The sequence below is a fragment of the Sciurus carolinensis genome, chromosome 8 (assembly GCF_902686445.1).
Source record: "Sciurus carolinensis chromosome 8, mSciCar1.2, whole genome shotgun sequence".
Taxonomy (NCBI): Eukaryota; Metazoa; Chordata; class Mammalia; order Rodentia; family Sciuridae; genus Sciurus; species Sciurus carolinensis.
This window is the reverse complement of record NC_062220.1, coordinates 142,645,225-142,670,513: the sequence shown is the minus strand read 5'-3', so window position 1 is coordinate 142,670,513 and position 25,289 is coordinate 142,645,225. Positions and strand designations below refer to the sequence as shown.

Below are 25,289 nucleotides of genomic sequence, written 5' to 3'. Positions count from 1 at the left end.
CAAACGCCTAGAATTCTCTTCTTTAAACAACAAAAAAGAACTGCAGAAAAATAAGACACATTTTAGGAGTAAAGTGTGGAAGAGTACATCGGTTCTGAGTCCGGGAAGCTCAGTGCTTCACACTGTCCCGAAAGGCGCATTTCAATACCAGAACAGCATCTCCCTGGAGGGAGCATTCTGTTGTCCTCCAGGACCAAACCAAGAGCTGGAAGGCCGTGCACATACACCTCACGGTCTGTTCGCATATATACGACACCCGAGTGTACACACGTGTCCGAGTGTACACGCATGTCCATGTGCACGACACCCAAGAGCAGGAGGTGGTTTGAGCAGTCGGCACTGTCCACTGCAGCTCTCCAGTCTGTCGGCATAAAGTGCTCAGGTGATTCACAAAGCTGGGTGGGTGGTCTCAGAGGGACAGTTCCTATAGAGACAAGTGGAGACCAGAGGACACACCCCTGTTCCTGGGCAAGCGACTGGGCAGTGAGCCCTGAGGAAGAGCTTGCTTTGGCATGGACACATCAATGCTGTCTCAGGGCTCTGCCTGTCCTCAGGGCTGCCCTGGGCTTCAGAGGGTAGCAGGTACCACACACACCACCTGCCACCTCTCGGCGCCTGTGCCCGTTGTGGGAGGCAGCCACAGGGAACAAGCTTGGAAATCCTGCAGAGGGAGGGAGCCGTCCCTGGCACCCTGTAGTCCGCCTCCAGCAAACACCAGCAGCCTGGGAAGCAGGAGACACACCACGCTGTAGGGCTTGAACTCCATGGCTCCACCTAGTGGCCCTGCCAGGGGCCTGCAGCACAGACTCAGCACCATCCATCAGCCACGGCTGGCAGGCCTGTCCCGACAGTCTGGCCAGCACGTGGACCCCACCCCACAGGGTTTGCAGAGGATCCAGCCCCTCGGGCACAGCACGCGAGGCAGGGGGTCAGGCGCAGATGCCAGTCAACAGGGCTGAGAGCCTTCTCTCGATGCACAGCTTGCCTGCAGAGGAAGGGAACATGAGCTGGGCAGCCTCAGGGCCACCTGAGCGCCTGCCCACCCGGGGCCCGGCCCGCCCACACGCACACTTGGCCACGCTCTCGACATCAGCCTGGTCCGTGAGCATGCGCTGCAGCCCCTCCAGCAGCAGTAGGGCCTTGTGGTAGCGCGGCACGCAGCCCTCTCGGTGCTGGAACATCTCATCCAGGGCAGCCGACTGCACCTGTGGGCAAGGGCAGAGCTGGCCACAGCCCCAGCTCCAGGGTGGCAGTGCAGTGTGGCACCCTCTTCAGCAGGGGACACACTGAAGCCACCGTCATGGGGCGGCAAGCCAAGTACTCCATCCATACTGCTCTTGAGGCCAAGTGGCAGGTGCCTCCTGCAGCTAGGTGCCCCACTCAGCCCAGCGTGGCCACCGTACTCTGCGTGGCCTGGGAACACTCGCCAGCCTGGTTTGAGACAGGCAGTGTGATCATGCTGGTCATGGGGCCCAGAGTGCTCACTCGGTGTGACAAGGCGCCCCGACAGCAGCCTGACGGGGAGCGGAAGGCAGGCCGTCCCTGTGTGTCCAGCATCTTACCCCAGGAAAGCACACAGACACACAGGCGAGCTAGGACCCTGGTGTCTGAGAGCAGGACTCTTGTTTTAGCTGGAGGAGTGTCTCATGGAGGGTGTGGCCAGGTGAAGCCGTGGAGGCGAGCCGTGGGCCAGGCTCTAGGGGACGCCTTGCCATCCGGCTGTGGCTCCCTGAACCCAGAGACAAGCAGCAGCCCAAAGCCCCGGGGGCCACTGGGGTCCCCTGGGGTCCCCACGGCCCCTGCCTACCATCTGCACAGCGTGGCTGAGGATGAGTCTCTCAGCGGTGACGCCATGGATGCCGTCCAGCAGTCGCTGCTTGTCCAGGAAGAAGCGCTGCAGCCGCAGGCTCAGGCCCTGACAGGACACCACGCTGGCCTTATACAGCTCATTGAGTTTGCGAACCACTGCGGCGGGGGGGAGGGGCAGGTCAGGTAAGGCCTGGCCGCCTCGTCCAGGGTGGCGGCGTGACAGGGCACTTCCGCTGGAGGGCTGGGCCACCCTGGCTTGGAGGGTGCCCGGCAGGGAGCACACGCCCGCCTCACTGCAAGCCCAGGGCTCCCAGCCTGACGCCAGTGCACCACACCAGCTGCTCCTCCACCTGGGAGGGAGCTGGGGCTGCCGTGCGGCCCTGCTACCCGTCCCCCGCCACCCGCTCTCACATCCACTGGCTCCTGCCTCTCTGGAGCCACGCTCTCCGTCACGTGGCCACAGCCCTCACCCTGCTTCACAGTGGATGAGAGGCAGAGCTTGCCGGCCCGGATCTGGTCAATAGCGGTCTGCAGGCCCGAGGACAGCAGCTCGGCCACCTTCAGGTACAGCACCAGCTGCTCGGCGAAGCTGTGGGACAGCCAGCGGGTCAGAGACACAAGTCCGGCCCCAGGGCCCTGCCCCCGGCCCCCCCCCGGGCAGCACCCACCCCCACTCGCGGCTCAGCAGGCTGATCTGGTCGGCCACCACCCTCTCCTGAAGCTGGCATTCGGGGCCCCCGGCCACCTCGCTGGCGCTGCCCTTGAGAGCAGCGATCTCCAGGACAAGCTGCACGAAGGCCAGTGTGAAGCGCAGGCCGTGCAGGGTCTCCGTGTGCTCCTGCTGCGGGCGGAGGGGGCGCTCACTGCCAGCTCCTGCGGGCACGCCCGCCGCGCCCCTGCACCACCTCCCTCACACCCCCACCCCGCCAGCCTCACCTCCATGAGCGTCTCCTCGGGGAGATCAGGGGCCTCGAAGGTCACAGCCCCCTCCAGGTTGGTAGAGAGGGGGTCAGCAAAGCTGCAGCAGTGGCCTGGGGCAGGGAGCTCAGGGACAGCCTCGCCACAGGCCCCGGGCAGCAGGTGCCGGGCAGAGGAGGAGCCGGCAGAGCCCACTATGGGGAGAGGCTGTGATGGTGGAGGCAGCCCCACCCTCGCCTGCTCCACAAGCCCCAGCCCTCACCTCATGCCAGGGCCCAGCTGTGCCTCGGATCACAAGCCACCTGCGCACACTGCAGGGAAGGCACAGCAGGCCAAGGGCTGGGCCCACAGGAGCCCACCTGGGCACCGCAGCTCCACATGGCTGGGCCCAGATCTGCCCAGGTGGGCAACTGAGGCCATGTGGGTGAGGGTTCCTGCCCAGGGGAAGGAGGGGTGCTGAAGGAGGGCCCCCGAGGGTGGAGCAGACCCCCACCTTCAATGTGCAAGTGGCAGAGCCCAGCCAGGCCTGTGTCAAACCAGGACAACTAGCCAACAGAGGACAGCCTGTCAGGGGGCTGGAGGTGGAGGCTGGTGTCCTGGCCAGGGGTCAGCATCCTGGCACCATCCCTGCTCAACGTACCATCTAGAAGAGCCACAGACCTTTGCCTACTGACTTGCCTGGGCACCTTGGGAGGCGGCACTGAATGGGGATCTCCCTCGGCCCATCCCAGGGCCTCGGCACAGCCTAGAGTGAAGGACACCCCAGCTGGTCCTCACCTGAGAACATCCTGGTGCGGGGTCCCTGGGGCGGTGTGGTCCCGCTGGGGGGAGAACCCACGGTGAAGACCACAGGGGATGGACTGCTGGCTCCCCCAGCTCGGGCTCCTGCATGCAGGTTCCCTCCGAAGCCAGCAGAGGGTGCTGGGAGACAAGGCGGGCTCAGGGCCTGTGCTGGGCAGCCCCACCACACCCCAGCCACAGCCCGCCGCCGGCCCCCGGCGCACCAATCTCCATGGGCTTCTCCTGCAGGCTGTCTGTGCTGCCAGAGTCCGAGGCCTGGGTCCCAAACGCAGCCTTAAGCAGCAGGTCAGTGAGGCGGCTGGTGCTGAAGGACCTGCAGGCATTGGCCGTGAGCAGCTGGCCCCCCAGCGCAGCTCTCCCTGCAGGCCAGGTATGGCCACACTGACAGCCCTCCACCCACCAAGGGCAGGTTCCTCCAGCAGCCAGGCAGGAGGGGCTCAGCAGGGAAGGGCTGGCTGCAGGCCTGCCAGGTCTGAGCCAGGATCACTGAGGCCACCACATGGGCACCCAGCAGCATGCTGGAAACAGGACGGGCTGGGGTACTTGCCTCCCACCCCGACTTACCGGCCAAAGGGGCCCCTGTTGTCCTCGGCAGGACGCAGGCCAGAGCCCAGCTGCTGTCCCTGAAAGGGCCCCACCTCTGAGAGATCGGGCAGCGTCCGATTCCGTGGGGGTGTCATCACCACGCCCTGCCGGGCCAGGAGGGCCAGCAGGTTCTGGGAGCTGGGGGCCTTGGGGAAGTCGAAGGAGGGCATGGCCTGGGGGACAAGGCAGCTCTGAGCACTCCTGCCCGCCGGCAGCCCCCGCAGAGGGTGTGAGGCTGGGGCAGGGGTGCTGCATGAGGCCGGCGCGCAGGGCAGAGGCCGTCGTGACCAGCGGCTGGCTAGTGAGCAGATGTGGCCATGCCAGCTCCCCAGACCGGCACCATGGCTGCCACCCTCACCATGCCCACCTCAATGCCCACACCCTAGGGAGTGACCAGTCCTGCCACTGTGCCTCTGCCACAGGGAGTTAGCCAGAGCAGAGCCGAAAGGACACAGCCCACGTCTAGCTCCCTGGAACGTGTCCCCTCTAAAAGGGCGGCCATGGGGGTTGTCACATGAGGGCCAGCCACAAGTCCCCGCTCTACAAGGCCTCAACACAAGGCAGGTACAAGGTCCCCAGGGACTGGTCAGCCCTTGACAGAGGCTGAGTGACCTGAGCACAAGCCCGGGCGAGTGGCCTGAAGGACCTGGTCCCTCTCAGGACTGGCCACCTGCACACACCTCCCCAGGCTCCTCGGCCCCCCAGAAGCTGTGCCGTGGCTCTTACCTTGGTGGGAGAGCCCAGGATGGGGGGCAGGGGATTCCGCTGCAGGAAGTCGGGCAGCTTAGGCGAGCCCCGCAGGGACCGGCAGGGCTGCGGAGCAGGGGCGGGCTGGGCAGGGCTGGCCTGCGGTGGGCTGAAAGCCGCTCCCAGGGGGTCTGTAGGGGGCTTGGGGAGCTTGGGCCGGACAACGTGCAGGTCGGACAGGTTGGGGGCACTGTGCAGACGGCAGCCAAGCCCAGGGGTCCGGGGGGAGTGCTCAGGCACAGAAGAGCCTAGGGACAGGGGACAGGCCTCAGCACCTCCGAGGTCCTCAGGCAGGCACACCAGAAAAGGGACATACGTGGCCACTGCCGCCACACCCTGGCCCCACACTCATCTCTGTGCCCCACGGCCACTCCAGGTGATGCCCTTGCTCCACTTTGCAACCAAGGAAACTAGCACAGAGGGGCTGAGAAACCTGTCCAGGGGCACAGAGCTGTGCAGTAGAAGAGGTAGTGAGCCAAAAGGTACCTCTGTGACCCGAGGATCCCCAAGCAAGGAGACCAGCCAGCCTGGCCCTCTGTCCACCCCTCCCGTCTTCAGGCCCAGGCTGACCGTTCCTACCTGGACGCGGGGACCTGCCAGCCCGCATCTCAGCTCCTTGTGGGGAGGGTACCCTGCTCCAGCCTGGCCGCTCAGGAATGGTTCCAACTTGGGGAGGAAAGAAGGGTCCCAGGGTCAGACCAGGAAGGAGACTGTGGACTCCCTCCACAGCCCCACACTCCCAGGCCAGGGGCTCACCTTGTGGTGACGGCACGTAGGGCCGGCCCCCACCCAGGGACAGCTTCCTAGCTAGGACAGCTCCCTCGGGGTGGGACGGAGGAGATGGGCTGGCTCGGGCAAAACCCAGGGGGCTGGTGCTGCCTGACCTGCGGATGGCAGAGGATCTGCAGAAATGGCAAGAGGTAAGGCCCCCAGTCCCTCACGCCACACCAGAAGAGCCAGGGCAACGCCCCGGCTCCTCCCCACTGTGCTGCCCAGGCAATGCAGTGGCCTTGCCAGCAAGCACTGACCAGGTGCTGACCAGCTCCACCTTTCTGCAGGATGCCAACTAGGGCTGGGAGCCGTGCTTCCCAAGGTCCCCTCACCCCAGTCCCCACAGGGACAACTGCTAGCCCAAGCTGCCTCCCGTGAACTACAAAGAAAGCACCCCTTCCTCCTCCTTTACTTCTGTCAAAATTGGCAAAACTGCAGGCATGGTGGCGCCTGCCTGTAATCCCAGTGACGCCAGCCTCAGCAGCTTAGTGAGGCCCTAAGCAACCTATGAGACCCTGTCTCAAAAAGAAAAATACAAAAGGCTGGGAACGTGGCTCGGTGGTTAGGGATTAAGCATCACTGAGTTAACAGGGTTTCGTAAACTTAGGACACGTGCCAGCTCTGTTGAAATGGCACTGCAGCCCCACAACGCACAGCCAGCATCCGACCCAGGGGCTGGCCCCAGAGGCCAGCGGCACTCACCGGGGCGTCTGGGGTGGGGCAGGGGAGTGCAGGTTCTGCTCGATGCGCCGGTAGTTGTGCACCTGGGTAGGGACTGGGATGGGCACCGAGGCCCCGCACCGGCTGTGGAGGGAGGGTGGGCTTGCTGAGCAAGGGGGCTGGGGTGCAGCAGGCCCAGACAGCTTAGGGCAGGGCCAGCCGGCCCCTGGCCCAGAGGGAGACCCAGTCAGAGGGCAGGCAACGTCCTCAGTGGGCACCCTCACCACCAACCCCTTGGTACACAGCCTTCCGTGGGATCCTCCCTGTGGGGCTGGGGTCTAGCCAGGTCTGAACAAAGGCAGAGCAAGACACAGCAGACCCTGCCAGGGAGGGACAGCCATGGCAGAGGAAGGCCCCCACCTGGCTCTGCTTACCCAGAGGGGCTGGGGGAGCTGCTGCAGGTGGGAGAGGGAGATGGGGTCCGGCCGTGGTTCTCCAGGCCGGCAGAGGCCACCAGGGAGCTCCTAGTGGGCAGAGGACAGGGAGGTACCTTCACCCAATGTGACACAGACCCTGGGCTCTCCCTCCCTGGCCATCACTGAGCCCAGTAGTCTGGTCCTGCCCAAATGGCCTCTACCAAGGTTGGGGTGGACTAGGCAGGGCTGACATGAGCCGCTCTGAAGGCCCACCTGTCCCTCACAGGGCTCACCCGCTGCACAGCAGACTATCCGGCGGGGGCTTGGCACTGGGCACCTCAGCTACCAGGTCACCTGTGGGTGGGAGACAGCACCTGGCCTGGGTGTCCCCGTCCCCCAACTCTCTCACACACACGGGTGGAGGCTCTGGGAAGGGTATCTGTAAGCAGGCCTGGTGTCTGTGGGTGGGACCTGGACCAGGCGATGCAGACTGGGCGAAGGGGACCCTGGTGCAGCCCCCACCTCGGGGACCCTCTCACTGCCTGGCACTTCTCCCACCGCAGGACCTCCTAGACCAGGACCTCCTCCCCTCCTCCACTCACTCTGGGATGGGTGGTGAGGACGGTGACTCTTGACCTTTCAGGGATGCCCAGGCTCCCACCCTGGTGAGGGGCCAGCACTGCGAACTCCCCCCCACCTGAGTGTGAGCTGACTGGAAATGCCAAGGACCAGGGTGTGAGTCGGGCTGCTCCTGGCTGACACCAGGGTCAGCCAGGTCTCCAGAGCAAGGAAGGGGCAGCACAGGACCTTGCAGTGAACTGCACATCCCAGCGGGCAGCCCGGCTACTGAGGGCAGCTTCCAAGGAGCGAACAACTGTCTGTGATGTGGGAGGCGGGAGTGTTGGACACACATGGGAGCCCCAGGAGGACAGGACAGCCTGGCGGGGAGGGCCACACTCTGCCTGCAGAGGGCCTGGCCGAGGGTAATAGAAGCAAACCCTGCCTGGGTGGCCCAGGTCTGGGGTCTTGGGCCTCTGATGCCTGCAGACCAACAGGTGGACCTACCTGGACTCCAGGTGCCCTTCAGCAGAGACAGACTCACCAACATGCTGAGCTGCTAGGGGGGCTCCTGAAGCCCCTCCTGATTGCCCCAGGGAGACCCCACACAAGTACACACGCACATCCTGCAGATGCGTCCACTGCACTCTGCCCACCAACAAGCCCTTCAGGGAGAGCCTCCTTCCTGCCTGCAGGTCTCCTGACCTGGAAACTGGGCTGGGACCATGACGAAGTCGTCTGTGTCGCAGGAATCCTTGCTGCTGCCAGCAGAGTCCCGGGAGCCATGTAGGAAGCCGGCTGTGTCTGCTGGGGATGTGAGCGTCCTCTGCAGGTGTGGCATCTCCCCCAAGGACTGGAGGGCAGAGGAGGGCCAGTGAGCCAGGTCCAGGCCCAGGCCCAGGCCTCCACCTCCGAGAGCAAGCCACAGGCCTGGCCGTTCCTCCCCACCCTGTGCCTACCTTCCTTGCTCCTTAGTTTGTGGTGGGTAATGAGGGATGGAACTGGTGCTCTGCCACTGAGACTCAGCCCCAGCCCCAGCCCTTTTTATTATTTATTTTGAGACAGGGTCTCACTAGGTTGAAAAGTCTGGCCTTGAACTTGCGGTCCTCGGCCTCAGGTGTGCAGCACCACTGTGCCCAGCTGGCTTCCTGCTCTTTAAATTCTAAGACACACAGTGGGCCTTGGCCTCACAGGGCACATAGCCTTCCAGAGCTGCTCACAGCACCCCAACCAGGTGGCAGCAGCCCAAAGGCCTGAGCCTGCCACCAGTCCCCTGTACCTCACTTCTCTGCTTCTACAGCAGAGCCAGGAATCTGGTGGGGAAGCTCTGTAGCAGGCACGGTCCTAGGCTGCGGCCCACACACAGTGCACTAGAAGGTCCAAACCAGGACACACAAGGCACAGAGCTCTGCTCAGGGCAGCTCCACTGTGGTCACACTTCATGCCAAGGGCACAGGCACTGTCCCCTTACTGCACGCTGGACAGAGGCCAGAGCCTGTACACCAGTTCATCACCATCCCCGGGAACACCCCTCCCCGGAGCAGGTGCTCAGAGGATGGACAGGGCTCTACCTGGCTGAGTCCGAGGGCCCCCTAAGAAGGGGCAACCACTCCCCAGCCAAAGCTGCATGTCCCTGCCCACCCCTGCACCCAAGGGGCCAGGTGCACGGCCGGCTGCCAGCCTCCCTCCAGCAGAACGTGCGCCTGCCCTCCCATGACGGGAAGCAGCGGTGCAGCAGAAGTCTGGCCAGGGGTTGGAACAGGCCCACTTACCGGCGGGGAGGCCAGATGAGAAGTACAGCTGCTGCTGGAGCTGCTGCCAGACCCTGAGCTTGGGTAGGAGGGCACAGGCACCGGCGGGGCTGGGGAAGGGCATGGGTCAGTCTGCGTTCTGCCCAACCCCTGCAGAGGACAGGGCCAGCTGAGGCCACACGGTCAGCCAGCCCAGCCTGGACAGGCTCCATGGCAGCACCCTGGCACTGCTCCCTCGCCTTTGACCGGTGGGAGGCAGGGTGAGGAAGGCCTCCTGAGCCACCCACCTACACTGTGACCTGCACCAACCCTCAGCAGCCCCACCGCATCCTGAACGCAGTTGGCAGTCAGCAGCAGGTGACCCACCTGCACACACCCACCATGGCTACCTGCCACCCAGTCCTGGGGCCCAGGCTGCAGCAGGGCCAAGGAGCCACTGGCCACCCCTACCCTCCTGAGAGGGCCCAGCACAAGGCCCATTCTCTGTGCCCCAGTCCTGAGCCCAGCATAAGACACCTAACCTGACCGGGAGAGGACCTCAAGGCCCCTCCTGGGGCCCTGGGACCCATAGGGACTTACACTTCTTGATGGAGGCACTGGCATCCAAGAAGGGGTGATGGAAAAACTCCTCTGGAGAGGAAGAACGAGGCCTCAGGACTGTCTCCTACCCAGGTGGGCAGGTCGGGCAGGCCCCCCAGTCCCTTGGACACAGAGGTGGGACTCCAGCTGACAGCATGGCCCCTCGGTCAGTCTGGGTTGGCCTCACCATCCGCCGGGTGGGGCTTCCCAGGCAGAACCAGGTCTGCCGGCCTTGCTGCCAGGGAAGGAGCTCAGGCACCTGGGGACCCCTCGTGCCAGCCCAGAGACGCAGGTGCCACAGTGAGGCCCACGGGCCTGGGTGCCCAGACTCAGGCCGACCGCGCGAAGAGGGACCAGAGGCAGTACTGCCCCCGTGGGGAGCTGCAGAGGGGCACGGGAGTGTGGGGAAGGCAGGTGGGAAGGCTGCTGGGACACCGAGCCAGCCTGGCAGCAGCAGAGCCGCCAGCACTCACCGAAGTCCATGCGGTCTTTGTGGTTGCGCTGCAGCAGAGCCAGCAGCAGCTGCCGCAGGGGTGCCGAGGTCTCCCGGGGGATGCTGGGTGGCAAGGGAGCCAGGGTTAATGGGGGCCGGAGGGGCACCGGGCGGACGACCAAGGGTCAGGGGACTTACACAGGCACCAGAGTCTTGTTCTTCTCGTAGAACAGGCGCAGGTCCTGCGGGCTGCTGGCCTGGTGGGACAACGGTGTGAGGCTGTGTGCCCACAGGGCCCTGCTTCCTGCTGCGCCTGGTCCCCTCCCCGGCTGGCCCTTGGCTAGGACCACAAGCAGCTCGTGTGCCTGTCGCACACACGCCTCCCGCTGCAGGCCCCAGCCAGGCGGGGCTCGCCTACCACAGAGAAGTGTGGCATTTTCATGCGCCCAGGGCTGCAGGTGGGAGCGGTCCCAGAGGACGCAGTGCTGCAGCCCGACCCTCACTCCACACCCGCCCCCCGTTCTGGAGTGGGGCTGGCGCACCTGGAAGGGGGCCTTGCCCGTCAGGCACTGGTACAGGATGGTGCCGATGCTCCACAGGTCTGCCTTCCCGTCGTAGTGCTGGGACATGATGACTTCGGGGGCCTGTGGGAGCGGGCCAGCGCTAGGGCACGGCAGCCAGGAGCAGGTGCCACGCAGGCACGAGCCCAGGACCAGCCAGCCAGAGCAGACTTGGCGGAAAGGCACTACCACACTGGCGGCAGCCCCGGTGCCTAGAAGGACTCCGCTCTGGACAGGTAGGGCAGAACCAGGGGCTGGCACCCTCAAGGGCCTGGGGTGACCAGGCCACCCCCCCCAGCCCTCCTCAGGGGGATGCGGCAGGGAGGGGGCCACGCACCATATACATGGGGGAGCCGCAGAGCGTGGCTGCCATCATGTTGCTCTGGAGGTACCGGGCGAACCCGAAGTCAGCTGCAGGAGAGGCGTCGGGAAGCTCAGCCTGGGCTGGCCACAGCCAGGGGCCACCACTGACTGGGCCTCACTGGTCTTTCTTTCAGGGCATGCAGGGGATCGAACCCAGGGTGACAACGGAGCTGCACCCCAGTCCTCTTTACTCTTTATCCCAAGGCGGGTGGCAAAGGTGCCCAGGCTGGTTCTGAACTTGCAACGCCCCTGCTCGCCTCCTGAGCAGCTGGGATCACAGTTCAAGCCTCACCGATCTTGACGCGGATATGGTTGGGGTTGGCACGGCGCCCTCCAGGGTTTGACAGCAGGATATTCTGGGGCTTGAGGTCACGGTGGATGATGCCCTTGCTGTGCAGCAGTCGCATGGCACCCGCAATCTGCTGCAGGAAGAGCCTGATGGTGTCTTCGCTCAGGGTCCGCATGGCTGTGAGGAGATGTGGGCTCAGCGGACACTGGCCACTGCTGCCCAAAACACTCCACATGGACACACAGCCCAGGAGCAGACAGGCACCGCCCAGCACACAGCAGGCACCAGAGCAGAGTCCGGACTCCTCCCACAGCCTCCGGGGGTCCACCTTCCTGCTCAACTCCAGACTGCCTGCTCCTTGTCATCCCCACAAGCCGCCTTGGGCCTCCCCCTCCATGCCACCCAACCACTGCCAGCTCTGAGCCTGACCATCCGCCACTGCTCCTTCTCAGTTTACAGCTGACCATCTGGGCCTTTTAGTATCTTCCTCCCCCGCAGACAAGCACCCGGCATGGCCAGGGGTTCTAGGGCGAGCCCCCAGGGTTCTGGCCCGCCATGCCCTCCAAGAACTGAATACTGGGCAAGTAACCTTGAGGCAGAGCTGAGACCCTGCCCAGAGTCCCAGGAGGCCCTGAGTCCTGCCAGCAGTGGGCCTGGGGTCAGCGAGGAGGTCCCTGTGTCCAGGGCAGCTCCAGTGGCCCCAGCTGGGCTACCAGGTGGCTTAGGGCCAGATGTGGAGATGCAAGCAGGGCAGCCAAGCCTGGGAGGGAGCAGGAGCACATGTTGTCACCAGTGCCCAGGTCCCCAAGGAAGGAGATGATAGGGACGGCCACCCAGGACAGGGCAAGCAGAGTCCAAACATGCACACCACGGGTACACACAGACACACAATAGGAAGACACAAACACACGCTCTCTCTCTCTCTCTCTCTCTCACATACACACACACATACACACACACCTCAGAGATATCCGCATATTCACCTCATGTTAAAATCCAAACCGGGTCCCCAACCTTTTCCCCGGGGTAGCTCACCCAACCTGGTCGCTCGGAAACAGGTGGGCCAGGCAGAGAGCCCACACTCACACTCCGGTCACAGGGACCTCCTTTCCTATAACAGACCTGCCTGCAGGAGCACCCTGCACCCCCTCCCAAGCAGGCTGGCCTGGAGCTAACCTGACACCTGCGGAGCCTGGAAACTAGCCAAGAACTGCCAATCACTGAAGGTCACAGCCCAGCAGGCAGCCTGGCAGCCATGGGGACAGAAGCAAATACTGAGCAGAAATACTGGGCAGACAGCACGGCACAGCCACATGGTAGGCCTGGCAGCTGCCAGCTGATGCCCCCTGTATCCCTGCTAGTGACCCAAGGGCCAGGAGCCCTGACTTCAGAGACTGCCCCTTGCTTACAGAGCACCTGGGTTGCCTCAGTGGGCCCTCCCCACCTGGAGTCCGCTCTGCTAGCTCAGCCACCAGCCAGCATCCTTCAAAATCAACACATTGAAATCCTCCCTCACAGTGTCATGGAGAAGGGCTGTGACCCAGCAATGGGGACCCCTGCTCTCTGAGAGGACCCAGGGAACCCATCTGTCCCTTCCGGCACACGAAGCCTCAGCAAGAAGCCATCAATCAGGCATAGAATTGAAAAGTTGTACCCATTTTTGTACAACGAATAAAATGCAGTCTGTAAAAGTAAATAAAACTTTAAAGATAAATAGAAGCCACCAAGGGGGAGGGCCAAAGGGCAAGGCCCGCGCAGCCTCCGCAGCCAAGAACAGGCATTCCTGCGGCTCACAGATCTCCAGTCTGAGGGCTTCTGTCCGAGCTCCCAGCAGACTGAAAGGTGTCCCCTCCATCCCAGGAGGGAACGTCCTCAGCCTCCTCCCTCTGACACACAGGGCAGCCTCCGGGAAGCCTCTGGGAGGGTCCGAGGAGCCCCAGGCAGCACTGCACAGGGCCTGCCAACACCACCGACAGCCCACCACTCCAGGCCTCCCAGCTGCAGCCCTGGGGCCCTCCTGCCCTCCAGCCCCTCTGCACAACCATCTCCCACGTGGCCAGTCAGCTCAGCCCCAGTCAGGTCAAGAGCCACTGTTCCTGCCATGTCACAAGACCAAGGCTGCAGGCACCCTTCCAGCTGCAGGCCCCACACCACAGCCTCCACGTGCCTCCACGGTGCCCCCAGCACACCCCTCTCCACCCTCTGGGCTTGTCTTGCTCACAGCTGCCCACCCCCCAACCAAAGCCTCTGCTGTGAAAGCACAGTCCTCTGACCACCCTGGCCAAGGCCTCTGTCCAGCACCTGGGAGGCACTCAATAAGCTGTGAAGGAGCATACAGGCGGAGGATGGTGTCCTAGGAGCCTGAAGTGTCCAGGGTCCCCTCCCATCTGCCGAGCCACCCCCTGGGCTGGTAGCACTGCCCGGCTCAGCTGTGAAGTGCCCACTCACTGTGCAGGTAGTCAGCCAGGTCCCCGCCATTACAGTACTGCAAAAGACCAGCACCACACATCAGGGTGTGGCCAGGGCCCCTCCAGCCCGCCCGGCGATCCCAGCCCACACCCACTCTCCATGGCAGGGGTCCAAACCCCTGCTAGGGATGAAGGGTGAGCGTTCACCACCCCCAACCCACCACCTCCCTCCCTCTGTGTCTCCCAGTGCTGTGGGCATCAGTCCACTAATACATGGAGCCTCTACCCCTGTTGACAAGGGACTGCCTCACCCCAAGCTTGACCTGGCCCCATAAGGACTCACCTCCATGACCAGGTAGACAGAATTGGCCATTTCCTGTGAGAGAGAAAATGCTATGAGGTGGGAGAAGGGCCACCTGCTCCCACCAGGGCACAGCTCTGGCGACCACGGGCACCCTCAAGCTCCAGGTAGCCATGGGGCTTCGGTGAGAGTGGATGTGGCCAGGCCTGGGCAACTCTGCAGGGTCAGGACAGGACGCTGCAGCCAGGTGGACTCTGAAGGGGCGTGTTTGCTATGTTCCTCGGCTTGAGCATGGGCTTGAGTGACAGGAGCAACAGACAGCAGGGAGGGCCCAGGGTGGAGCATGAACCCAGGACAGAGGGCCTCTGCCAGAGGAAGGGCCCTGTCCCTGAGGCTGACAGGGCTCAGCCTGAATGGTAACTCCTGGCCAATAGGAGCCACTGGGTGGGAAGGGCCAAGGCCTGGGCGCAGGTTGGCCTTGACCCTCAGGCTCTGGAACCAAGGACGACAAGAGATTACGGGTTGCTGTTGTTGGGCTGAGTCAGCAGCCAGGAGGACCCAGACCCTGACTGAAGGGCCTGGGTTGCTGCCTGGGGGGCGACGCTTCCAGTCAGAGGCGCCCTGAGCTATCTGCCCACTGCCCAGCAGGCTGGTTTCCGACTGGCTCTCAGCTCACACAAGACTCATGTTTGTGTCCAGCGGCACAAGCCCTGGACACACATGGGCCCACTGCAGCAGCCCAGCCTGGTACACCTGATAACCAGTGGGCACCCCGTTTCTGTCCTGAAGCAGTGCCACCCCACAGGGCTCACTCACTCCTCACCCAGTTTTTGACAAGCACCAGGCCCAGAGGCCAGCTGAGCCAGGCAGCCCCGAGACTGTGTGCAGGTGACACTCATTCCCTGAGGTAGGCCGCCTGCCAGAAGAGCAAGACCCCCCCACACCCAAGAGCACAGGACTGGGCCTGGGGCCTGCGGGGCAAGTAGTCCGGACACCACCAGCCTCTGCTCCATCCTGCAGCACAAAGACCCCATCCCGGGGCACCTGGAAAGCACATACCCTGCTCCCCACTCCAACGTGCAGCACCCTGACTGCACAGGGGGAGGCGAAAAGGGCGCACTGACCCCAAGCTCCCATGGTCAGCTGGCACCCAGCACGGGGGATGGAGGAGTGCGGCTCAGAAGCCCCAGGCCACGATGGCCAGCCCAGCAGCCGGGCGCCAGGCCCCAAGCACGCTCTCAGACATGGCCTGCTCCCAGCTGGCAGGACCTAGTACCCCTGACACCTATTCAGCACGCCAGCCCCCGGGAGGCCCAGGCCTGCACGTACAACTCCTAGGGATGTACACCAAGCGCCGAGAGACACCAGGGTGCAAACACAGTCCCCCCAAGTCCCAGAGCTGCAGGGGATGGGGTGTGCTCATGGTGGCCGAGGCACACAGCTCAGACAAGTCCCGGCCCTGCACGCCAGGCTCTACAGGCAGGGTGTAGCCCAGTAAGGAGAACTCACAAGGGGACAGGACAAGGGGGCTGTCCACCATGCAGGCCTGTGTGCCCTGCTCCCCAAGTCCGTACCTGAACTCACCTGCCCAGCCCAGGTGAGAGACAGGAAGCCCTGGCACTGGCCCTGCCTCCTGCCTGAGCTTTCTAGGCCAGCTGAGGGGGAGAGCGCAGGTCAGGTGAGTTCAGAATCCCTAACTGCAGCAGACCACAGGAATAAGGCCAGAGACAAGGGACCAGGACAGTGGGACAGTGACCAAGAGAGAGGAACAAGGACAGGATGGAGGAACAGTCAAGGACCAAGACAGTGACAGAAGAGGATGGAGGCACAAGGAATAAGACACCAGGAGAGAGGGAGAGCCCAAGGTGGTAACAACCCGACTAGAGTCAGAACCAGGAGAATGACCAGAGCAAAAGGCGACAGAGAAAAGGACCCAGAAATAGGTTTGGCAGCAGCAGCCCCCACCCCTCTTCTTGCCACCCCCAGGAAGGCCCTGTCCAGGGAGCTTCTGCGCCCCAGCCAGTGACCAGGGATGCGGGATGCTGCCGGAGGATGGCCAAGGGGGAGACTCAGGCCTGTTCTCAGTCTCACCACACTTCTTAGGGTGTGGCTCAGCAAGCAGGGACAGTGACGGGGAGAGAGGCAGGCGGGGGGTGGAGTGGGGACAGGGATATACAGAGTAGGTCACATCCCCAAGCTACTCACCAGGACTGCAGAGACAGAAGCCACTAGAGGTCCTGTTGCCTCTCTCCCACTGGGGGAGCCATGAGACACAACAGCAGGCTCCTGCCTCTCCAGAAAGACAGGGCTCCCTGATGCCAGGAGACCCCCGCACACCCACACGGCAGCAGGCCCTGGCCTTGCACCCACACCCACCCGCAGCCCTGCCTCTCCCCACCGAGCACTGCGGTCTTCTCCACAGTGCTAGGGACTGCAGCTCCCACACCTATAGGCTCCTGGCCAGCCCCTCAGGGGTCAAGAGGCACGCTGAAGGCCTGCCCTCCAGTAGACCCCTGCAGCCACCACCCCACCTGCTGTGCTGGTCTGCCTCACTGCTCCCTGAAACCTTGATGGCTGTCCTGGGACTCATAGCAGCCACAGGGGTATGGAGTCCCAGCACTCCAGCCTCCTCTCCATCGCCCTCCCACACACCCTGGCTGAGCCCCTGCCCAGCCCCTGCCTGGCCTCTCCCAGAAGTGCTCCCAGGCCCAGGACCAGGCCAACAGTACCAGGCTGCAGACCAGCTCAGGCTCCTGGCCCACCCCCTCTGCCCAGGACAGAGCTCCACACAGGTGCCTGGGACCTGTAGTCACAGGGCCTGTACTCTGGGCGCCCCCCCAGTACTCACTCAGATTCCAGGCCTGAACAAGGATGCTGACCAAAGCCCCCAGAAGTTAGATTTGCCCAGAGGCACCAGTGCAGGGCCAGCCCAGGCAAGCTGACTCAAATGTCCACCCTCAACTTTGCCTGATGCCAACACCAAGTCAGTAGCCATCTGGGATTGCACTGCCCACCAAGGGCAGCCCTGCCACACTGCCTCCACCCCTGGCAGGGACAAGAACTGGGCCAAACCACAAAGCCAACAGGACCTCCAGGAACCTAGGTGGGGGCTCTCCTGAACCACATGCCCAGACCTGACTCCAAGCCCCACCCCATAGCCACTGGGGACCCTCCCTGTGGGAAGTGGCTCTCTCTGGAGCCCTTGCAGGGTTGGGGCCAGAAACCAGAGCACAATCCTGGTGGTCACAGCTGATCCGTCCTGGCCCAGCCCTGGGCCCACCCAGAACAGGCATCAGGTTCCACCTCCAAAGCCCCTGCTTATCAGGACTGGGTTTTCACGAGTTCCCTAGGGAGCAAGGACCAGGCAGGTTCTGGCACCCAGACAGCCCCATGGACACCTGGAGGGCCCGTCTTGCCCCAGCACACAAGGTCAGAGCAGGGGGAGCGGCTGCTCCGGCCTCACTCTCGGGGCAGGTCTGGGAGCTGCCCTCGCACACAGGCTGCTCGGGGCTGCAGGCCTTGCACAGTCCTCTCCATGCTCACCCCAGCCCAACAGGCAGCTCCATCCGTTATGGGGAGAAAGAACACAGATGGGGAGTTGAGGCAAACCCCAACCTGGCTGCTGGGCGGCCCCTGAAGGACGGTTAACACCCCTTTAGCAAGTCAGCCGGATGACGGAACGAAGTCTTTGACAGGCAGAGCGTCGATGCCCTGGGGACCAACCTGCTCCACAGGAGGCAAAGCTGGTCCCAGAGGCAGTGTCCGGGCAGCAGCACGGGCATCCAGGCACGTAGGAGGCGGCCCCACCCCTGGGGCACTAAGGTGCTTTGCTTAATAGGATCCCGGCTCCCCACCCTCGGCAACCCCACTCTGGTCTGGTGGGCAGTGGGCAGGGCTGACCTACTTAACTCCTCTGGGGCAGCCTCCTGGGCTCCAGAAGGCAGCAAAGCCACAGCTGCAACCCTTTTAAGGCCTCTCCCCCCACAGGCTGCGTTTCCTGGACAGGTCCCAAAAGGAAAGAGGCGCCGGCTCCACCCAGGAGAGAGGCCTTGCATCCTGGGGAGCCCCTGCAGCGGCCTACCAGTGCTCCCTGACCTACGTTCGGCCTCTCTGCTGTCCTACATGGCCTCTGGGCAGGCCCCTGAACCCAGAGTGCTCACTGGCTGTGCAAAACTGAGTGGCCTGACCCCTGAAGGCAGGAACCTCTGCAGAAAGGCAGGGGACACTGCCAGGATTGGTGAGGTCCCTCAGGAAGACAAGCTGCACATCCCTGCGAGACCTGGCCGCCCTGACTGATGCAGTCTATCCACCGCCGAGCTGAGACTCCACCACTCAGTGACAGACACACACAGGGACCAGTCCCACTGGGGGACACCACAGTCATGAAAAGGAGACCCCTGACCCAGTGACAAAAGCAGGGATCTCACTTCTAGCTCAAGGTCCAGCACAGGTAGGTGTCAAGAGCCACACTCAGCTGGGCACAGTGACACATGCCTGTAATCCCTGTGGCTCAGGAGCCTGAGGCAGGAGGATCACAAGCTCAAGGCCAGCCTCAGTAACTTAGACCCCAACCTGGGCTATCTAGTTTACAGACCTGATAGCCCAGGTTAGGACACCTGCCCTAGGACTACAACCAGGTGCCAAGAACAGCCAGACTGGAGCTGTCCATCTGCTGCAGTCTGGCTCCAAATCAAGATTAAAAAAACAAAAACAAAAGCAAAACACCCAGTGGTTAAGCACCCCATCCAATCCCTGGCACCAAACATAAACAGAAATTTTTAAAAGTGAAAAGCAATCCTATGGCTCCTCAAGGTGATGACTGAGTTTTCAACTCTCATGTGACAGCTGCCTCTCAACCCTTGGTGGGATGTTGACGAGTTACTGCCTAATGTAAAAACACTGGTAAGACAGGCGATCTGCAAAACTGCCTAGAACCTGGGGCCCTACTCACAGGACTAAATGGACAAGGGCCCCCACTGCTGCCCCCTGCCCCCACAAGGGTGCCCTCAGGGAAGGGGTCAGAGCCAAGCCCCTGCTGCTGCCGCAGGTACTACTGACTCACACCCTGGCTGGCAGGTGCATCGGGAAGCAGGGTCTGTCTGCAGGGCTCAGTGAGTCACAGCTGGGCAACCCGGCAAGGCGTCTGGCTGCAGGGAACTGGACAGACGGCGTGCTGGCCTCAGGAGGTCACCATCAGCAAGTTCCACGGCTGCCACCCCCTCCAGAGCACACTGGCAAGTGCCGGTCAGTGTCTGCAGCTCCACACCCTGACTCCAGCAGTGCCCATTCCCCTGGAACACGAACAAGGCCAGTCGCTGCACACAGACAGGGGATGAGACCACTGCCCACACCACCCCCAGCACAGATGCCAGGCGCTCCAACTGCCTCGAGTCTGGACTCAGAGGAGAGCACAGGTGCTAGGGTGTAGCAGTGCTACCTAGTACACACAGGCAGTGGTACTGCCTACCTAGTACACATAGGCCCTGGGTTCTGTCTCCAGCCCAGCACCACCAAAAAAAAAAAAAAAAAAAAAAAAAAAAACAGCAAAATTCAAGTTGATGCTATCTCTTGTTTGTTTGTTTGGTATCAAGGATTGCACCCGGGTACTCAATCACTGAGCAACATCCCCAGCCCTTTCTAACTTTTAATTTTGAAAGTGCGTCTTGCCAAGTTGCTTAGGGCCTTGCTAAGTGGCTGAGCTGGTCTTACACTTGCAATCCCACAGCATCAGCAGCTCGAACAAACAAAAACACCCCAACAGGGCACAGGGTGTATCTCAGCGGTACAGCACTTACCTAGTAAGTGGGTTCCATCCCCAGCACTGCACAAAAACAAAAGAAAACAACCCCACTGGGGCTGCAGCTCAGTAGCAGGGAGTTTGCCTAGCAAATGTGAGGCACTGGGTTCCATCCTCAGCACCACATAGAAATAAAAGAATTGTGTCCATCTACAACTAAAAAACATAAAAAAAAAAAAAAAGAAGAAAAGAACCCCACCAACATACCAAAAACAAAAATAACCTCATAGACAAGAAAAAAACAGAGTTGGGAAGCTGGTTCAACGTGCAGTTAGCATGCTGCATGGAAGTTGGAGCCGCACCTGGCGCGTAGCACACCGGTCAGCCAGCCTGGTCCCTCAAATGAGAGCTGCACCGCACCTGGGCCAGCCCCAGCAGCAGCCCCGCCAGCTGCAGCGGGCTCACCTGCTGCGGCACCCCGGCAGTGAGGTCTGGTGGCCCAGATGGTGACCACTGTGGCGGATGTGGCTGTGGGCTGTGCTGTGGGGCACGCCCTGGGCCATGCCATCATGGGGGGCCTCAGCGGAGGAAGTGCTGCGGAGCCCTCAAAGCCCGATATCACCCACCAGGAGCCTCGGGAACCCAGTCAGCACAGCAGCAGCAGCTTGGTGGCCCTTGCTTTTATGAAATAAAACACTTTTTGGAGTGTGCCCAGAACCAGGCTGATGTCAAGCTCTGTGAGGTTTCCAGGAGGTGCTGAAGCAGTGCAGAATTGCTAACGGGTTAGTCTGATGGAGAGGCTCAAACTGAAGAAATGAAAAATCGACTCTGATGACCAAATTACTTTAGCATAAAAATGTAATCGACAGTGAAAGTATGCAATGTAAAACTGCAGTGTAAAGCCTCACCTAATAGCTTCATGTTTCTGAATGGCAGCAAAAAAGAGTTCTAACTGTATGGAAGTTCAGTGAGTTGGGTCAGAATTTGGGGCTGGTCAAATGTTTGTGTGCCCCCCTTAAGCCAGCTGTTCTGATGTTCTTTGAGTTTATTAGAATAAAGTGATTTTCTCCTGAAAAAATAAAAAATAAAATGAATAAAATAAAATAACCTGGGGAACTACTTGCAACCTATCACAAAGGAATAGTTCTCTCAATGCATCAAGAGCTCCGACATTCACATAGCACCTCCTCCTCGGCAGGCACAAGCTAAGCACTCAGCATGGACTAACTCAAGCCCTCACCACTACCTTCCTACCTCACACCAACACGGGCACCATGAGGCTGTTTGACCACAGTCTTACAGGTAGGCAGCTGGTACAGACAGGACTCAGAAAAAGGCAGTGTGGGTCCACACCACTAACCACGATCCCATCCAGCTTGGGAAGAAAAGGATCAAGAGCCTGTTGCAAACCTCTGCCAGAGGAGGAGGTCCTTCCCAGAGTTCACACTCATCAGGAGACACTGAACCCCACGCCCAGCACAGGGGCACAGCACATCCAAGGCCACCCAGCTAAGCCATCTGGAAGCTGAATACAGGCAAGGATGCAGGAGCCAGCTGCTGAGTGACCACTGGTATTGCCTCTCTGGAGGGCAACTTGGCATCAGCTACCCAAACTAAAACACATGAGCCTCTTGCCAGGGACTCCTTCTAGGAATCTGTTCTACAGATCTACAAGCAGCAAAAGTCCAAGGAAAGTCGCAAGCACGTTTAGACGCACCAGAAGCCCAAGACAGCCATGGCCCATTGGCAGGGGACTGGCAAAACCAGTCATGGAACCGTGGCTGCACAGGCCCACTGCCACAACCATGACCGCAGCCCACAGGCCTGACAGCCCAGGTTAGGACACCTGCCCTAGGACTCAGAACTAGGTGCCAGCAAGAGCCAGTCTGGCTCCAAACCACTGAGAGCACAGGTGGTCCCTCCAGCAAGGACCCAGAGGCACCGCTCTTCTGATAGACGAGACCACTGCGTAAGTCACAGACTCCTCCAGTCGTCTCCAACACAGACTTTCAAATTAAAAAAAAAAAAAAAATCAGTGAAGGCAGGGTCATGTTGTGCTGGGGAAGAACTACATCTGCTTGTCGAGGCCCAGAAACAACCTGATAGTTCACAGAAGAGAGGACAGTGGGGTTCCACCTGGACAGAGAGAATGACCTTCACCATATTCCCACCTGTAGTGTTGTAGGACTTTAAAAGCCAAACCACTCCTTTTTACCCCCTTCAGTACAGAGGATTGAACCCAGGGGCACTTTACCACTGAGCTACGTCCCAATGTTTTTTGAGACAGGACCTTGCAAAGTTGCCAGATTGGCCTCAAATGTGGGATTTCAGGCCTGTGTCACCCAGCCAGTGATTACCTGTTTTTAAAAGCTGGGGGTGTGGCTCAGTGGTAGAGGGCTTGCCTAACACACAAGAGGCCCTGGGTACAATTCAGGTCAGGAAAAAAAAAAGGTTTGTAAAATCAAGTAGTTTTCTCCTGGTCCTATTGTCTGTTTCAAAGAAAACTCTTACAGATGCAGGGGAACTACCTGCTCAGTGGGGCGAGAGTGGGGAGAGCCCCGCACAGGAAAGGCAATGGCTGGCGTTTCTCAGCACTTCCTCTGAGCAGAGGAAACCACAGTATTGCCAACCCTGGAGAAGTGGCAGATGCCCACAATCAGGTGAGTAGCCCAACTGGGACAGAGCAGGGACCAGGGCAGGGGTGGAGGAGGACGCAGCCCCGGGCACTCCAGGGGGTTGTAGAGATGTTCACCGGCAGCCCGCCCCACATCTACCCAGTCCCAGTGGGCCCAAACTGGAAACACTCAAGCACAGGAATCAGGGGCCTGGCAGGAGCACAGACTGATATGGGCCATAGGGATCTGTTCCTGTTCAGGACAGGCCATCAACTCTGCCCTGGGTCCCTCACAAGAGCATTAGCTGAAGAGTACCCATGGCAGTGTGGTCCTGAGGACAGGCTTAAAAACATGGCCAGAGGACAGATGGAGGAAGGGAGGGTACGAAGAAAAAGGAGGTGGACTTGGGGGAGAGGTAATAAAGGAAAACAGGAGGGGAAGAGGGTGGCCTCCTCGACCAAGAACACAATGTCTCCCCTGGCTTTCCAGGTATCCCTGCCACCCTGGACCTGGGTGCTGCCCACACATCACAATGTGTCACAGCCCCCAAGGCCACAGCAGAGCTGACAGCAGGAGGGAAGGGGAGGGCGGAGGCCACCAAAACATCACCGCCTCCTGGGAACTTCCCCCAGTCAGGGCTGGTCCCGTGGCCTCAGTAAACAGGTTTCAAAACCATTAGTCAGCACTTTGCCTGGCAGACACACACCTAGGTCCTGGGTCTTGATTCCCAAGCCAGGCACCCAGGGACCCTAAACCCTGCAACCTCCGGGCGCAGGGGCCTGGGGGACAGCACTGGAAACTGGCTAGTCAGCAGGGGGCCAGCTAGGCCTGGTTTGGCCTCTGGTTGCTCTAGTCCAGCAGGCTCAGCCCCAACTGCCAGCAAGAAGGAATCTCCTGAGGCCCCTCCCCGTCTCTGCCTCTGACGCAAGGAGAGACTGGCCAATGGCAGGCCACTGAGGCAATGTCAACAAACACCCAGCCAGCCAGACAGGTGGGCCTGCCTGGGTCACCAGACTCAGTTAGGGCCACTGGGTCAGATCAGAGGGGAGGCAGTGGGAGGAGTGAGCCCCACACGGTCAGGACAACCCAGCCCTGGCGATCCCCTCCTGCAGGCAGTGGACTAGCTGGAGTCTCTCCATACCAAAAGAGAGCCAGGCCCAACTGGCGAGAGAAGGGTCTCCAGGGCCCAGGTGAAGCCTCAGAACTGCAGATCAGACACCTGTCTCCAATCCAATGCCCAGCTTCCTCCACCCACACTAAGGTGCTGGCCTGGACCACCTGCTACCCACCAGAGCTCCAGCACAGGACCACTGGGGCCTGGTAGGGTGGCATCGCCCCTTCCCCCACTCCCACAGCCACCAGAGGCCTTACCTGGAAGTCGTACAGGGCCACGATGTTTTCATGCTTCAGTTCCTAGGACGGAAATTCAAGTTTCTCAGGAACGGGCAAGGGTCAGCCAACCCCCTGCTCCAAGGTGCCAGCTCACCTTGAGTATTTTTATTTCCTTCCCCAGCAGTGTCTGGGACTTGGCCAGGTTCTTCTTGTTAATGCACTTAACTGCAACCTCCAGGTCATGCTTCTGAAAACCAAGCAGGGACCTTCTTAGCTACAGCCGCCCTGAGGGTTGCCCCCAGGCTGGGGACACAAAGATGGCCAGGGTGACATGCATGAGATCCCAGAGGAGAGGGTCTCTGAGGCAGCCTGGGTAGGACTCTTGGCTGGGAACTCGGATTCCCAGGCTGGGTTTCTGGAGTTGGGGTCCCCAAGTTATGGTCCCAAGTGAGTTTAAGGCTGGGGGAACCGGAGGGTTTCCAGGACTGGGGTCCCAGACTGTGGTCCCGGGCAGGCTTCCGGAGTTGGGGTCGGGGACTGGGGTTCCCAGTGGGTTTCCCACGCTGGGGTCTCGGGTGGGCTTCCGAAGCTAGCGCCCGGCCGCGGTCCCCGGCGGCGCCTCACCCACCTCGCGGTGGCGGCCCTTGAAGACCACCGCGAAGGCGCCGTGGCCGATCAGGTCCTTGCGGGAGAACTCGAACCTGCCCACGGTCTCCGTGCCGCCGCGGCCGGGCTCCATGGCGAGCGCGGGCCGCGGGAGCGGGAGCGGGCCGCGGGGCGGCGGGCCGGGCCGCGCGGGGCTCAGGCGGAGGCGCGGGCCGCGGCCCGAACGCGCGCGCGGAGCCGGGGACGCGGGGCCGGGCGCGGGCGCCTCGCCGGGGCCGCGCACCCCATCGGGCAGGCCCGGGCCGGGTCCCAGCCCCGCGGGCCGCGGGCCGGGCGGCGCGCTCCCTCGGCGTCCGCCGCGGCGCCCTTGCGACGCTGACAATTCGAACCGACTCCGACTCCGACTCCGACTCCGACTCCGACGCGGGTCCGGCTCCGACTCGCGCGCGTCTGCGCTCCTGCGTCGACAGGGGCTCCGTCGGCGGCTGGGAAACAAAAGAGCCGCGGAGCCCGGGCCTGCGAGCCTGGGACACCGGCGCAGCCGCACTGCGCGGGGGCGGGGCCTCGGGGGAGGGGCTGGCGGCGGGGGCGGGACTCCAGGGGGTCTAAAGGGAGGAGGGGCGGGGCCTGGAAGGGGCGGCAACCTATGAGGCGGGGCGGGGCGCGGAGAGGCGGGGCCTACCGAGGCCGGGACCTAGGCACGGTGAGGCTGACGGTGGAGGGGCGGGGCCTCCAGGGGCGGGGCCTCCAGGGGGCGAGGCCTCACCAGGCAGGGCCTGTGTGGCCCCGGACCTGGTGGCTGGTGGGTGGCGGCGCGGGCCGGTCCGTCGTGTGGGAGCGTGGGGTGGGGGGACTCAGCCCAGGCGGGATAGGGTTTCTTTCCTCCGGATCTTGCCCTGTGTGCCTTGTCTTTGCAGTCCTGTGGCTGCCCCGTCCTGTTTCCACCAGAGATGTGGCATAGGAACCCACTGGCCAGAATGAGAATGGCCGCGTTAGAAGTTAGGCACTAGTGATCCAGTACCCAGATGTAGCCCCGGTGGTGCTTTGCAC

General features: G+C 61.9%; 1 protein-coding gene and 1 pseudogene across 2 annotated transcripts; one reads left to right on the top strand and one right to left on the bottom strand.

Moving 5' to 3' along the window:
• Window positions 1-41: 41 nt before the first annotated feature.
• Window positions 42-24,769, bottom strand: Ulk1 (unc-51 like autophagy activating kinase 1). Of its 2 annotated transcripts, none has more exons than XM_047560317.1 (28): window positions 24,262-24,769; window positions 23,788-23,880; window positions 23,673-23,714; window positions 13,992-14,024; window positions 13,689-13,725; window positions 11,244-11,417; window positions 10,926-10,999; window positions 10,571-10,672; window positions 10,227-10,285; window positions 10,069-10,151; window positions 9,596-9,646; window positions 9,038-9,126; window positions 7,971-8,118; window positions 7,001-7,061; window positions 6,726-6,815; window positions 6,334-6,435; window positions 5,617-5,762; window positions 5,440-5,526; window positions 4,840-5,108; window positions 4,093-4,286; window positions 3,732-3,841; window positions 3,505-3,648; window positions 2,746-2,921; window positions 2,478-2,650; window positions 2,280-2,398; window positions 1,808-1,965; window positions 1,070-1,205; window positions 42-985 (listed from the first exon to the last, which is right to left on the bottom strand). In XM_047560317.1, exons 1-28 carry the CDS (start codon window positions 24,370-24,372, stop codon window positions 930-932), a joined length of 3,117 nt encoding a protein of 1,038 aa, XP_047416273.1. In that variant the 5' UTR covers window positions 24,373-24,769; the 3' UTR covers window positions 42-929. The 2 variants fall into 2 exon arrangements, with proteins under 2 accessions (XP_047416273.1, XP_047416274.1); XM_047560318.1 differs by having other exon boundaries at window positions 2,478-2,647.
• Window positions 20,023-20,478, top strand: LOC124990358 (coiled-coil-helix-coiled-coil-helix domain-containing protein 2-like; annotated as a pseudogene).
• Window positions 24,770-25,289: the final 520 nt, after the last annotated feature.

Excerpts from the sequence above, each read along its gene's own strand:
- Ulk1 (XM_047560317.1), bottom strand. The coding sequence starts at position 24,372 with ATGGAGCCCGGCCGCGGCGGCACGGAGACCGTGGGCAGGTTCGAGTTC. Across the intron at positions 8,119-9,037 it reads CTCATCTGGCCTCCCCGCCG|TCCTTGGGGGAGATGCCACA; the intron begins GTAAGTGGGCCT and ends TCTGCCCTCCAG. Across the intron at positions 2,399-2,477 it reads CTGCTGAGCCGCGAGTGGGG|CTTCGCCGAGCAGCTGGTGC; the intron begins GTGGGTGCTGCC and ends GCTGTCCCACAG.